The sequence below is a fragment of the Seriola lalandi genome, unplaced genomic scaffold, assembly GCF_002814215.2.
Source record: "Seriola lalandi dorsalis isolate HSWRI2012SDOR001 ecotype SW California unplaced genomic scaffold, Sedor1 jcf7180002054574, whole genome shotgun sequence".
Taxonomy (NCBI): Eukaryota; Metazoa; Chordata; class Actinopteri; order Carangiformes; family Carangidae; genus Seriola; species Seriola lalandi.
This window is the reverse complement of record NW_019525127.1, coordinates 1,562,128-1,577,127: the sequence shown is the minus strand read 5'-3', so window position 1 is coordinate 1,577,127 and position 15,000 is coordinate 1,562,128. Positions and strand designations below refer to the sequence as shown.

Here is a 15,000-nt window from a genome sequence, read left to right as displayed (position 1 = left end):
GGGGGGGGGCACTGAGAAAGTTTATGTAAGCATGTGAGCCAGAGGCCTGAGAAGGCTGAGGAATGTGGGGTAGGGGTGAGTGGAATTAACAAAGGTAGTTCAAAGCAAATCCCCAACTTTTCAGCTCTAGAATGAACAAGGACGTTTGGGTAGATGATGAATGCTGATTGTCAAATGTCTAGAGTCAAATCAGAAATGTGAAAATCAGCAAAGACAAACTGGATTTTGTCGATCTTAATCTTGTTTTGATAGCATATACAATATTTAGCACGCTACTTTGTTTAACTGGACAACTTGTGACTAGCAGTGAACAGTTTCACACAGTTCTGCCAAAGCAGATTTCTCCCTCTTCAAACTGTAGCAAACTGTGCCTTTACTGTGACTGTAAGTGGTTGTAGAATAAACTCATTGTGTGTCTGTATAGAATGTTGATTTAAGTACACTTATATGTAAAATACCTGCTGGTCTTGATAGCTCAAAATCCATTGGCTGTCTGAAGATTCCACCTCGCTGCCACTGTGCTCAAGTATCTTTGAAGAACAAAGCCAGAGGGAAAGAAAAGAGCAGGGAAAAAAAGCGGAAAGCAAATCTGGCAGAGGCAGTTGCACAGTCTGTTTTTTTTTTTTCTTGTGGCCTTAGGGCAAGTTTTGCTTCTGCCTTACTGGGTAGGCTAGGTATATGGGATGGGTGTGGCAAGTAAATTCTTCAGATTCATCTTTCATGTGCTTTGTTAGAAACTATTCACCCAAGGGCCAGGGCAGATACCTTTTCATTTTATGTGCTTTAAGGTCAAGTTGGTCTGTTTTTGTGTCTTTTCAGAGATAAATATGAACAAAAACTCACTAGTGTGCAAGTTGGCATTGACTTTTAGTTTGAAAAGGCAAAAATATGGATAACTTCCCTCTTGGAGCTGCAGTTGTATTCATGTTTTCAACTTTTGTAACTTCTATATGTGAAGATATATCGTCTATGCTGATAGATACAATGTGAAGAACTGTGAGCAAAAAGTAAGACCCTGGTGAAAGTTGAATGTTCAGCTATGCTTGTGTCTGCCAGTCAAACAGATGAGCATTTAAGCACGGGCATCTCCTTGGAAACTTAAAAACTTCTCTTACCTTCTCGTTCGTCCCTTCTTTTCTCTTGTACTTTGTGTTTTTAGCATGTGTGCATGTGCACGCATGACCACTTCTTATTTACTGTAACTCCTCTTCTTAACACCAACTTGCACCACTATCTGACCATTTTCACCTTCTGGTTCATCTTAAACATTCACTATGTGACATCCCCTTCTCCACTTTTGGGGTCTAAAACATTTATTCCCATACACTTAAGTGTTTCTGCTCTATATACCTCACAAAATGATTTGCATTTCTTATCTGGGTTTAATATTTGCAATTTCCTGCACATGTTTTCTTCAAGTAGCGATCTTTATTATCTGCTGCAAGTTTTCAGCTTCAGTGTTGTCACAAATTAGTCATTACCGTGTTATTTAATTTCTAAACTCTTATATCTGATAATCTTATTTTCTGACGTCTCCCAATGTTTGGTTGTGTTTCTCTCTCATTAGTTTGCTTAAACAGAGTCATCTCATTTGCATTCTTGATATATTTGGCCAATGTTGTTTTTGCCATGGGACTCCTGGCTTTAGGGATCATCAGGGAGCTACCTATTTTCCCTTGCCTGACTACCCTTCTTATTACATGCCTCAAGATAAGTTGAGAGAGCTGTAATGATGACTAATGACAAGAGAGAATCCCAGGGCTGAAAACGCAGGGACGCTAAACTAAAGCGGGGCAAGAGAATAAATTAGCTGAACCCCCCAATCTCCCCTCCTGTGTAAAATGTGAGATTTTTGTGACAAGTCATTTGGCATGTTATTTATCTCTTTTTCGGAGAAATCTTTCATTACCAAAGGCAAGAGGTCTGGCTGTTCTCAGTTACACTCCATCATTGCAATTCATCAAGTTACAGCTCGTGAACAAAGACAGCACCAGCAAAGAGATATGTCTATGTAAACACTTGGAACCTTTGAAATTCGTCCTTGTGTGTAGGGTTTTGTGGCGGCTCCTTATCTGGGCCAGCAGTGACTGGAATTGAGCCACAGATTCAGAGTCATTGTAGGAAATGGACAACACCCATACCCGGTGATGATACAGGTGTGCTTATACTGTGATTCACTTTTATTGGTTTCAGATAACGGTACAGTTGTAGCTATAAATTTCCATTGCAGATATCAAAGTTATATAGCTATCGCAAATAACACAGACATGAGAATGGCCGCCATTATAAAGGTTGTCAATGTTTCCATTGTCTGGAAGTTGTCGGGTGTTTTTGTTTCCCCTCCGCAGCCTCATATTTTATGCTTGATGAAATAATGGGACATCACATGTGCAAGTTATCCAAATAACATACTGTTGCTCCATTATCATCAGCTCCTCCTTGATTGTTTTTTTTGCAGTACTTTTGACCTCTGAAGACCTTGCCTTTTGTTTTATCCTGACTCTTCTTCCAGCATATTTAATTCACTGAAGGAACAAAAGAATAGTACAGTGCGTCCATCTGTTCAGCATCATTCAATTTGTTTATATTGAAACTAAAAACTTATTTGAGTAAGTAACCAATCAAGATAACTGCTACATTATGACCTTCACATCACTTTGAATAAACTAGTTTCTCCACTTGATGCTTTTGTGTGATGGACAATAGTTTGTTTACAGAAACAGGGTGAGGCCTGTTTAGATCTATCAACGAGGTTATGCTTACTTCAAATTTAAGGTAAACTGGTCAAATGTTAAATGACAACAGCAGTAATTACGCTATCACCTCAGTATGGTTATAACTCAGTTATTATTGTGCATATAAACGCATTTCCAAGCAAACTAACCAGTAGGAATGCATACAGATCCTCTTCCCCCAAACAGAAATACCTACCACTGCTTGAACATATGCAAACATGCACACTTATCCCCCCTCCTGCAGTCCAAATGTACCAACTGAGCACCTGGTGAGTGCTCGTAAGTGGGGTCGAGGGGAGATGGAAAGCACTAAAGCAAATTCTCTCTTGTGAACTTTGCTGTTAGCTTTTCCTCAGAAAGACCGGCGAGAGCATTCACATTTCTAGCCATTCTCAGCCGTTTAAACATCTAAACTAGTGTTGACAGATGCTATAATTGCTGCATTACTTTAGTCAAGCAGGTCACCAGCCAAGTAATTTGCATGTCCAGTAGAACTGTGTTGCTGTTAAAACCAATTACATATCAATTCTGTGTCATTAAAATGCACCTTATTGTTACAAAACTTAGACCTGCGCAATTTGTTGACAGAATTTATTCCTGCAAAACGAAACATGTTTACGCTATTTATCCTCTTTCTACACTCTCAGTCAGTCCTATATTTTCATATGTCCCCTTTAGTTCTTCCAAATTGCTAAATCTACCCATCCTCCACTCTTCCATTGAGCTTCGTCAACTCAGAGGACTCACATGTTTACGAAAGCTCTTTGTTTGCTCAGCTGAGGCCTATAGCCCCCTCATGGCAGTAAAAAAACTTCCCTGCCAGTGAATGTAAACAGGAGAGTGCTGGTGTCGGTATACCACCTTTACATGTTTCAGTGGACAAGCCTTCAAACCAATCCCTACATCTCCTTTTACATAAGCTTCTGTTCTCTTCATGGTCAGAAAGTGATTTCAGAGATCATTGATACTGCAGGTAGTAATGTGAGACTCATTACACATTAAATGTTCCCTGACGTGATGCAGACTTAAGAGTATCTTTATGTCTTTCTCATCTCTTAGGTGTTATTCGAACACAGGAACTGCTCGATCATGAGACAACACCTCACTATTGGCTCACAGTCTACGCCATGGATCGCGGCGTGGTGCCCCTCTCTGCCTTCGTCGAGGTCTACATCCAAGTGCAGGACGTCAACGACAACGCGCCGCAAACCTCAGAGCCTGTCTACTACCCCTCTGTTATGGAGAACTCCCCTAGAGATGTGTCAATCATCAAGATAAACGCTGTCGATCCAGATGACAAGGGCAGTGATAAACTCACCTACAAGATCACAAGCGGCAACCCCCAGGGTTTCTTTGCCATTAACACCAAGACAGGTAAGATTGCTGTAACTGCGACTGCAGTTCATGTCACTGTAAATTGCCTCTTCAGAGCAGGAAGTCTCTGCTCTGAGTCTTGATCTTATATTGCAGGACAAAGGACAACCTTAAATATGGCTGCTGGCTTGAGACTATACAGTTTATCTTACCAAGTCCAAATGAGTAAATATTAACAATAAAAGCTTATTATACTGTCCTATATCACGATGGTCACATCTCATGATTTCCACGGAAGGGAAAATCATAAGATTTACATCAACAACCAGGGATCAGTAAAGATATCCTGACTGATTCATGGCTAGAAATGATAAACAAATTTAGCCTGAAATTCCTCATATATCTTCCTTATCTGAAGACATCAACTACTTTAAAGGTCATAAATGTGGCAAAAAAAGATTGTTCTACATATTACATTATCCTTGAGACCCTGGGCTAGGTTTATATTCTGTTGTGTATGGATGACGAAGTGGTGGGCTTCTGCGAGGTTCCTGTTTCCTTTCTTGTGAAAAGGAAGAGCAGTGTGAACATAATATTTTAACCCAGGACAGGAGTGGGTTGAGCCTACAGGGGTTTTTCCACTCAAACACTCTAAAGTGTGCTCTCATATGCGTACTCTGGAAATGGTGTGATGATTAATATTTCATTGGGTTCTTTTAAAGTTGCTGGAGCAGGCTATGTTTAGTTAAATAGCAGAAAAAAATACTTGTAATGCGAAGTGAAGCTCCAAGTACAGACAGAGGTAGTTTGTAAATTTACAGATTTATTCTCGTCAAGTTCTGGACTCAGGATTCAACTGTGATTGTGCTGAAGAATTTGCTCTACGTTTGAGCTGTTGACTGCACTTCAATGATGTTTCATCATCAAAACATAAAAGAAACCAAGGACATGAGTCAGTGTGAATTTAAATGACTTGACAAACATATATCACAGGAGCAAAACGAGATCCTTAAACTCTGTATCTGCCTCTTGAAATTCCAATTACTCAAATTGTTTTTCTTTCTCACCTAGCTTACACACATGTCTCTTATTGCTTTGAATGCAAGTGCTCATTAAACTGCAATGAGGAAAGGGTAGTGAAGCAGTTGCTCCAATTTGTCCTCTGTGACGTGTGTGGTCCCGTTTCCCAAGGTAGTCACATCAACAAACTGGAGTTATTTTTGTTGGGAGTGGCAATGTGAATTTTCTGACCAAATAAGGATTCATCATGGAGCGTGCCTCCCAAACAAGCCTTCATTTAATTCTGGGCTCTCCCCAATGGTCAGGGGAAGAAAGAAAAATGAATGATAAAGGAAAAAGGGAAACCTTAGGTATGCGGACACATAAGGTTGGTGTTTTGTCTGCAGGCATGACAAGATCAGCTTATGCCTGCTGATAACAAGTCTGGGATGCTGAAGAAGGAAAGTGGAAACTGAAGGAATATGTATCTTCCAACAGAGCAGTCACACTTGATGCTGTTTTAATGGCATAGACTGATCCTAAGCTGTGGAGAAAAAAATATCTTGTGTCTTCAACATATATTCTTGTTTCTTTGCCTTTGTGTGAGCAAGTAACCTGAGATAATATGGGAACAGAGCTGGAAATGAATGTTTACACTGGAGCAGCTGCTCTTAAACTGAATGTCCTCGTGTTTCAGTATTTCATTTTGCTACGAGACCGTATATTTATCTCTTTTCCCACAAAAGGTCAGCCTTCTATTTTGATGAATTCTTTTATATTCCATCATAAATGTCCACGGTAAAGTTACACTACATCACTTATTCAGCTTTTTAAAAAAAAGTCTTCTTACCCCATGTATCTGAAGTAAATATTTCCTACTCCGAGGATTATAGATCATATATGAAGCTTATGGCCAAGTCCACTGTGGGCAGAAACTCTTAACAGGAGAATTGGCTGTATCTTAACATGTTTTTTTTTCATACATGTCAGAAGAGCACTCTGGGAAAAAAAACCTTGTACAGAGGACACTGAAGCATGAGGATAAGATCCATTCATGCATAGCAAAGCATGTTAAAACTTTTATTAGTGGGACACCAGAGCCCCTCGCGTCAGGTTCAACAAAGAGTGGTTTGGACAATGAAAACTTCATTAAATCACTGCTCTGATGCTCGAGTTTTTTTTTTCTTCCTTCTTTGTTTTTGAAGTTTATGGAAGCGAGTGGAGGTAGAGAGGTAGGTGGAGAGAGAAAACAGCGAGCCAAATTTAGCTGACTGAAAGAGAAATCTGTGATTTATGAAGAGGGCCACTTAAAACGGCAGCAACATTCATAATTAGACAGTTTTTTTTGACAGAATTGAGAGTGATTACAAATGAATTTTATTTATGTAAATCTGTGGTATTTAACAAGGTCAAAACAGGCCTGATATCTATCCACATTATCAACTCAATATGACATTTGCCCGCATATTACAGGTTTTTGAAAATGTTTAAATTTACAACATGCAAGTCTCTGTAATTATATGCTCTAAAATTGCATTGGAAGCATAGGCCATGTTTTGGCATATCTACAAAGCTCTGCGAAGGGGTGGGAAAAGGGAAAAGACGTTAAGGCCTGTGTTTTGTGTGTGGGTTTTGGAACTTCATAGGCATGTGTTCCAAGCTAACTAGCTAGCCTTCTATCATGGGTTATGGCCTTGTGCTGCTTTTCAAGTAACCTGTCAAGCTTCAAACACATATGAAGGCTTTGCTTGACGCCTTGGGTGGTGTTGGTTGCCCTTTTTTCCGCACAGACCCACAGAGGCTCACTAAAGCCCAGGATGAAAGGCTTAGGCCTACTTTATTTCTGCCAAGTAAACAAGTCCTGCTGTTTTGACTGTTCTGACTTTAGTTTGTCATTAAAGTGCAAGGCCAGCTCTTCTCTCTAGCAGACACTATAGCAATCCCAGTGTCTTGAGACCTCAGAATGTAATGGCTTGATACAGCCTCGTTTTGGAAGGGATTGAGAAAGAGAGAGGAAAAAAATGAGGCAGAGCCATGTGGGGTGAAAATTGTGCCAGTCAGCTGGATGTGAATTATGTCTTGTAAATCAGTATGAGATCAGTGAATTTGAATAATGCTGCTCAGGTCTGACATTTTTGAGAGATGAACCAGTGCTCAGTTTGTCTGGTGGCACAGATCTCATCCCACCCACAGACGTGACCACAGTTGTTTCAGGCTCTTTCATGCGCCTTCATTTGGCGGCTAAGGAGAATTACATTTACTGGATAAAGACTCGTACGCTGGTTGCCACCAGCTCACAGTAGGATATGAGACAGATAAATTACTGTATGTGCTGTACTGTGTAAAATGTCCCTCGGTTGTATTGTGGAGTAGCCGAAGGTTGTTTATTACTTAGGTGTAAATTTAGAAAAAGCATGGTTTGTCCACACACACACTGCTCTTGAGACAGCCAGCCCACAAGCTGTCTAGTTTTATTTTCTCTTTATAAAGGAGTTGTCAGCACTCGGAGCTAGTTCATCTGAGGTTGTTGACATGAGTTGCCCACCTTTTCTGTGGGAGAGTGAGCTGTGTTCATTACCCAGTGAATCACTCTCTCTCTCTCTCTCTCTCTCTCTCTCTCTCTCTCTCTCTCTCTCACTCTCTCACTCTTCTCTGAAATGCTTCAACTGTGCTATGACTTAGTGGACTTTGAACAGCACTCTTATGCCAGAACATGCAAGTGTTAGGGAAGGGCAACCAAGCAGAACATGCAGTCAGAACACACACACACATAGAGGAAGTTGTTCATATCTTAGCCAAGGAGAGAGAGTTGGAGCAAAGATCACTATGATAGCAATCTTATCTTGCCGAATGCTCATTATTATACTTCCTGCTGTACCTATTCTACCTCTTTATGTGTAATATTAGTGCTTTGTAAAGCTTCTCTAATTGCCCCGGTGTTGCCCGTTGACTTTTTAGAGTGAATCATCATTAGTCCCATGTTGACCTGACACATGAGATTTCTACTTGGAGCGCCTCAAGCCTGTTGAAAACTCCACCCTATAATAACGGCGCCGATCTGTATTCGTCACCAGACAATGGTGCAGTTACAGCTGACAAGAACATGCCTTTAATAGGATATGGCTGTCTATACCTGATTGTGTTTGCCCCTTAATGGCAGCTTTCATTCCAGTGGTTAAACCCAAATGAAGAAAGATACACCCAAGTGAATTCTAACAGTGTATTGAACAATCTTAGCCCGTCCTTCTTCTTCGCCTGAAGAAAAAGTCATTGTCATCAGTTGAAAAGGAGAGAAAGTCATTGTCATCAATTGAAAAGGAATGCTATGGGTAATGCTTTGGCGAGCCTGGATACCTTCGAGAGTTTTCATGTGCATTTATCATTCCCAAGGGTTGAATGAAAAGGTAAGGGAAAACAGCCACTGGACTTTGCAGCTGAGAATCATCAGCTTTTCGTGGTGCTCATATCAACTTTCAGTAACGCCTTCTCTGTTTGGAAGTGAAAACACACACACTGGTGTTATCAGTGGTTTACAAAAGCCCCAACGACTATCAGGGGAAGTGAGATAGGAAATGGATACTTCCAACAACTTCCTGATGTTTCCTGTGATTTGGGGTCAAACAATTGTTGCAGCTCTCAAAATAGATTGAGAGAAGAAAATACGGAAATGAAAAAATGCTTATTACCCCCTTAAAATGAAAAAGAGTGGCCAGGTTGGCTAAGAATCAGTTTGAGCGCAGTATCTATGTGAAAGTAATTCAGCCTGGTGCCTTAGTGGCAGGATATCTTTTTAAACATGTGGCATTCGTTCTCTTTTCAAAGAGCAAAGAATGCCATGTATTGCCATATCTTGGCTTTGCGGGTTTACGAAGTTTTCATCGAATCACGACTGCTTTCTATGAACATTAGATTGAAGAAAATTTACAAAACACCAAGTTTGATTTATTCAGTGCAAAGTGAAGCTGGACAAATGAATGTGCCAATGCCAGACCATTATGTGTCAGGTGGCCAACCGCATGGCTTAAAAGCAAGAAAAAGTAATAAGCACAGTATGGTCATTCTGTGTAAAATTGAGCATAGTAACCATGACAACCATCCGTATCATCCACACAGATCAAGCGACACATTTTAATTAGGCTTTTGACTTGTTGATTTTTCTGGTCAAATTTTGAAAGGTGGTGTTTACAGAAACTGTGATGGCTGGCCTCACTGTCACTGTAAAAAGGAGGTTGAGTGAGGTATACCAAAGCTAACATGCAGCCAGACAGCTGAACAGATTAAACACTTACTGTCACTACACGGTGAAGTTCCAGCATACAACGTTGCAGGGTTTTTAGTTTGAATGCCTTATCACTTTAAATGTTCCTTCTCAAGGGTTAATGTGGAAGTGCTCTGAGACACCTCTGTTTAATGGACCAGGTCGTGCCTGTTGGTGCACATCAAAATGCGATTAGGGCGTTCGCTCGTACTCAACCATACAAGCAAGCACTTTTGATGTGGAAGGTGTGAAAGGGCCTTGTCAAAATGAACAGTACAAAGCTACAATTTGAAGGGAGCAATACTTCTCAGTTATAATATGTAGTTTTTATATGTTTCAAGTTTCAAAGTTTTATTTGTCAAATGCCGATATACAATAAGCAAGGTGCAGTGAAATTCATCCATGTGTCTCGTTATTATGCCCAGGGCTGGTTGATGAACTGCAGTAGCTGCTAACACGCTAGCCAGGTAGTAACACGCTACAGTTAGTTGGTCACAACAGCTCCAAACTCTCTATTTTCTCTACTTTGCCATTTACTCCCTCCTGACATTTTAGTCTTGGGGTTGCACATCATTTTATTTAGCAATGAGTGTCTCAACAGGTCCACCAGTCGCAGCGATCGGAATAAATTGATTTTGCCATAAAATGTATCCACTGTTTTAAATGCTGGTGTCACCATGCGGGCCTTTTAACAGATAAAATCCCTATCCACTAAGTCTGTCAAAAAAGCATTTGCTAAAGGACTTAATCAGTTGGCATCTGCCTTTTCGGCTCTCATCATTCTTCACTCATTGGCAGAGGGTGAACAGTCTAATTGGACTCTCAGATTTATTCTTAAGACGAGGCACAGCAATGGGACTTAGCTGACTTTACATGTCTGTGAATTTCATAGATGCCAAATGATCAGTGTGAAATCCACGAAATTCTCTAAGGACAACCAGAAAATCATTCAATCAGACTCCTTCACCACCTTCGAATGTACACGCCAATCAGTATGTTAGAGGACCAAATCATCCACCAGCAACATCGACATTCATGATATTTCTGTAATGCCATGTCTTAAATACCTCCCAGATTCTATGTGTACTTAACACAATTTACAGAGGTCAAAGCTACCAGTAAGCACTGTGGTGCCTCAGCTTCCAAACATCCCATCCATTTACACAACACCGCATAACATTCACTTTCACAAGCACTAGGGAACCGGAATCCCCTATAGCCCCAACTCTTCCATGACATGTTTGCCTTTTCAGATTACAAATAAGCCTTGCAGCTGTGAGGTGCTGAGATATCTCAATCCTAGTGTAAACAATGCCCCCCCATGCCTTTTTACTCATTTTTGCAAAGTATATACGAATGTGTTTGCCTTAGCTAATGTGGCCTCTCTTTGTTGCATTTGTCAAATTCTACGTGTTTGTGGATGACAGCACAGGATACTCGTTGGACTTTTAAATGGCCTGCCAGACGCCGCTTTCCCTCTTAGTAAAAGAGAACGGTCAGTAGATCCTGTTCAGCAGCATTTTACAAAGGACGGGACAAACAGCTCCTACTTTGACGCACCGATCCCTTCTTTAACTCACACAATCCTTTTGGATTTTGGTGTGCAGTGGGTTGACAGTATCAATGGTGTAAAAACACTTTTCACAATGTTGTTTTAGGCTCAATTGGCCGACACTTGAATCATAATGAACCCGAGAATATCGCTGCAGTTTCTTCGGGTTGAAAATGTGCAGAAACAACAGGTGTTGAAATAATGAATTTTCATCGCTTACTTTTAGATCTCAAAGATTTTAAATTTACACAGCAAGTCCAAAACACTACAGACACCCAGCACATAACCCGATTGTCGGGAGTCACAGCTGAAAGGGTGTCACAGAAATATGCGTGCACCTCTCAAGACTGCTAATCACAGCATTAATGCCTGGGTATGAACAAGCCCAACAATGTCCTGGACTCCTCAACTCCCTCCAGGCCTCCATTTTGGAGCAGTGGTTGTAGCACTCAAGGACATGGTTGAGAGTGCCACTGCTGCTTTGCTGTTGTTTTTCTCCCCCTCTCAAAACAGCATGGCTATAATTACTGTCGGCCCAGCTCAGCCCACGCCTGAGGATGGCTTTTGTGTGTGTGTGTGTGTGTGTGTGTGTGTGTGTGTATGTGTGTGTATATATACATATGTATATGTATATATATATATATGTGTGTGTATGTGTGTGTTGTGAAGAAAACTGCGGTTTGGAAGTGCAGACTTCTTTGGTGAGCTCTGGCTTACCAACCAATCATTTTACAGTTCCTTAACCTTTAGGTAGCGATGGCAGAATATGCACCTTCATTGACTGGAACATTAATGCCAGCAACGTCTTGCATAAAAGGATTGTTCCTGGTGAGCATGTGGCATTGCAGGATGAGTTTAAATGGATTCTATTTTTTGCAAGTTGCTTCGTTCGCAAATAATATCAGCACTTGGACATTAGGGTGGGAGGCAAGTCCCGTGGTTAGAGATCTGGCAGCGAGCTGGCAGCGCGACGGACAGAAATGGAACAGAAGCAAACAAAAGCAGTTTAATCCACAACATTCACACCACATGTATCAAAATAACTTTTAATCATCCACAGATGCAGATGCAACACTTTTTTTTTTTTTTTTTGCTTTTACAGATGTTTGATTCTCATCTCAGACATCTCTCAATCTTGAGGTTTCGTGCTCCATCAAAATTCTAAAATACTTAAACTTTAAAAATGTGAGAGCACTGAAACTGAGCTTGTGGTTCAAACTATTTCCCCATGAGGCCATGCCCCAAAACTGCCTAGCTGACAATTATAGAACTGAAAAAATAAGTGATTGAATCGATCTGTTTGATCGCAAAGCGTTTTGACAGTTGATACATTTTTTAAAGTAATTTTGTCAGAGATAAATGCAAAACATACCCAGTACCAACTTCTCCCATTTGAAGATGTGCTGCTTCTCTTTGTCATCTGGGTTTTGGAATTTAAATTGGATTTGAACACATCACACCATGTTTTAGGAAACGATGATGGACTATTTTAATTTCTTCAATGTCAAGATTAATTGAGAATGATTAGTTACAGCCCTCGGTCCACCTATGGAACACACCTTATGTCAAACTGAAGGATTAGAAGCGGTTGCACATTATATGGTAGGGTTTTCTGCTGCATTTGAGATGTGTATTCAGAGTACACATGTGGGCAGGGGTCTTTGCCGCCCTCCTGTGAGAAGGTTGGCACCCCGCTGTCGCCAACGGCACAACTGTATCTTGAAGCAGTCCTCACCAAACACCTTCCTCATTGTGTCGTTCGGGACAATGACATTTCAGCAGAGTATTAGTTCCTGAAATCTGAGCGTGCTCTCTCCTGGAGGGTTTCCTGAGAGATTTAGCTGTCACCATTTTTACTTCAGCAGGTAACCATAATGAAATAAGGACCAAATAACTTTTCAGTTATGGCTATAGCTAGCTCATTTTCTAAACGCAATTCCCATCCCTATTTATGACTGGAGGTGGCAGTGCTAATTTGTGTGTCAAGTGGAGAAATGGAGAGAGAGAGAAAACTAGAGAGAGATTACACCTGAACCAAAATATGATTATTGAACAAGTGTGTGTACCCAGAAGCAAAAGGCAAACAGTAATGTTCTGTCAGTCATTAACTCATCTTCCTGTGTAGCCACTGTTGCAGCATCAAGGTGTAAATTATGTTTGTGAAAAGGGACTTTCCTACAAGGCAGAACTAAAATGAAATTTCTTTTCTCTAGAGTGGGCTCGGGATAAAGGCCAGTCGTTTTGTGATTTTGTTCGTTTTCCCAATGTTCTATCTGTTGCCATTAGATTTTACTGTTTACACTGAACGCACTGCATGTGTTGTGATACTTAGCCAAGCTTTGATTAGGCAGCTGATTTGCAGAGGAATTATAAATCAGAGGCCTCGACTCGGTGTGATTAATGTTGTCATCTGTATTCTGCTCCATAATACATGTACAGAGAGAAGAGTTACCTAACATGGCACACAGGGGAGCTTAAAAAACATTATCATCCATCAGCTCCAGCCTTGCTAAAGCACATGAATAATTAGTCAGCGCGGCCTGTTTTGATGTGACACAGCAGAACTATTAGCTTTGATGGTAATATTCTGCAGCTCGCTCACTTCATGTAACCCACACTGATCTTTTGCTAACTTTTTACCAGATGTCATGCAACATGGCAAAGAAGGATTCCTGCAGGTCATATTAATTTACTAAGTTTAACGCGTGTTGCCAGTGTTGAGATCCCTTTTTCAGCAAAGTGAGGAGGTGTATGTAACAGTACTGGGAAAGAGGGGTTCACGTTGTGTTAATTCAGGTTTGTCATTCATATTTTCAGTGGGCTATTTTAAATTAATATTTAATTTGTTGCCCAGCAGTATGTGACTATGTTCGGTAATCAGAGCAAAAACAGGGGCTACGCAGACGGGAAACGTTTGGTGCTCTTTATTCTTCCTTATGAAATATCAGTAGACCTTTATCTTCACAGCTCACTGTGAAGATTAAATAAAGCCCAAGAAGGAGATGATATAAAAAAAAAAGAGTGGGGGGGCATTTGAGCACCTCGCTCATATGCCTCAGTTGCAGTGCTGAGGGAGGGCTATTTTAGGACCTGTAAGTTGTGGCCTGCTATTCTTGTTGCAAGCGTATGTGCCATTGATGGGTTTGGGTTTCGGAAATCCTTTGCTTTATGCTAATCAGGAGCAGTGTGGCAAGCAGACAGCTCTGGTGCGGTTGAAGCTGGCTCGTCTACACTCGGTGTCTCTGCAGAGTTGTAATTACACTGTGCTTCCTTCATTTTCTTCTCTTTTCTTCCCTTGTTTGTGAATTTGATTCAAAATGGAATTAGCTAGGAACTCAGGCTTGTTTTATTTTTACTTTTTTTTTTTTCAAAGCCTGGCTCGACAAAGTCCCCTCTGTGTGACTGATATCACACGACACCAATCCTCCTACTTTAAATGAATGATGGAGTTCAAAAAGATCCTTGAAATACTTCAGCTAGCAGCAGGATCTTTCTTCTCTCTGTTTCAAAAAAGTGCTCAGGACTTGGGGCAACATCTGACCAGCTGTTTATTTACTCAGCTTGTGGAAGAACTAAAAGCAGGGTGTCAAGGCTATGCTGCTGTTTGGTCTCGATTTGCAGACCTTTGTGATATTTCACATATGTAAGGCAGTGTGGTGGTCTGTCTGGCAACTGGATTGACCAAAAGCAAAAAGCAGGGAAGACCTACAGGGAGAGCGCTTCTCCACATGGAGACTCTTAACTCATGGTTGACTGATGAGATAACCAGCAGGGTTCAGTTAATGTCACCTAACAGTGAGTGGGAGGATTGTTTTTTTTTATTAATCACATATTGTCTCTGGCCTTTTGCACTCAGCCAGTATTTGTTGAAAGTGTTGCTTTGTTTTTTTTTGTTTTTTTAATTAAAGAAAAGGAGACAACAAAAGCGTGTGATTTAGTTTGTCCAGCACGTAGCTCAACAATACGAGATTTCTGAGGCCGGTACTGATATCAACATTTGAGTTGACTTTTAAAAATCTGTTTAAGATAACACTACATAAATAAACATTTCTTTTTTAAAGTATATTTTTTTGGGCTTTTATGCCTTTAATGGACAGCACAGTGGAGAGTGACAGGAAACAGGGAGGCAGAGAGAGGGGGAA

The 15,000-nt window shown here is 40.7% G+C and overlaps 1 protein-coding gene across 4 annotated transcripts in view; it reads left to right on the top strand.

The window, feature by feature from the left end:
- fat1a (FAT atypical cadherin 1a) overlaps positions 1-15,000 on the top strand; it is a 74,374-nt gene that overhangs the window by 14,459 nt on the left and 44,915 nt on the right. For all 4 annotated transcript variants that reach the window (XM_087176940.1, XM_023417455.2, XM_023417454.2 and 1 more), the window contains exon 3: positions 3,795-4,109. In XM_087176940.1, the coding sequence (XP_087033066.1) occupies positions 3,795-4,109 (315 nt within the window). The remainder of the gene's footprint in view (positions 1-3,794; positions 4,110-15,000) is intronic.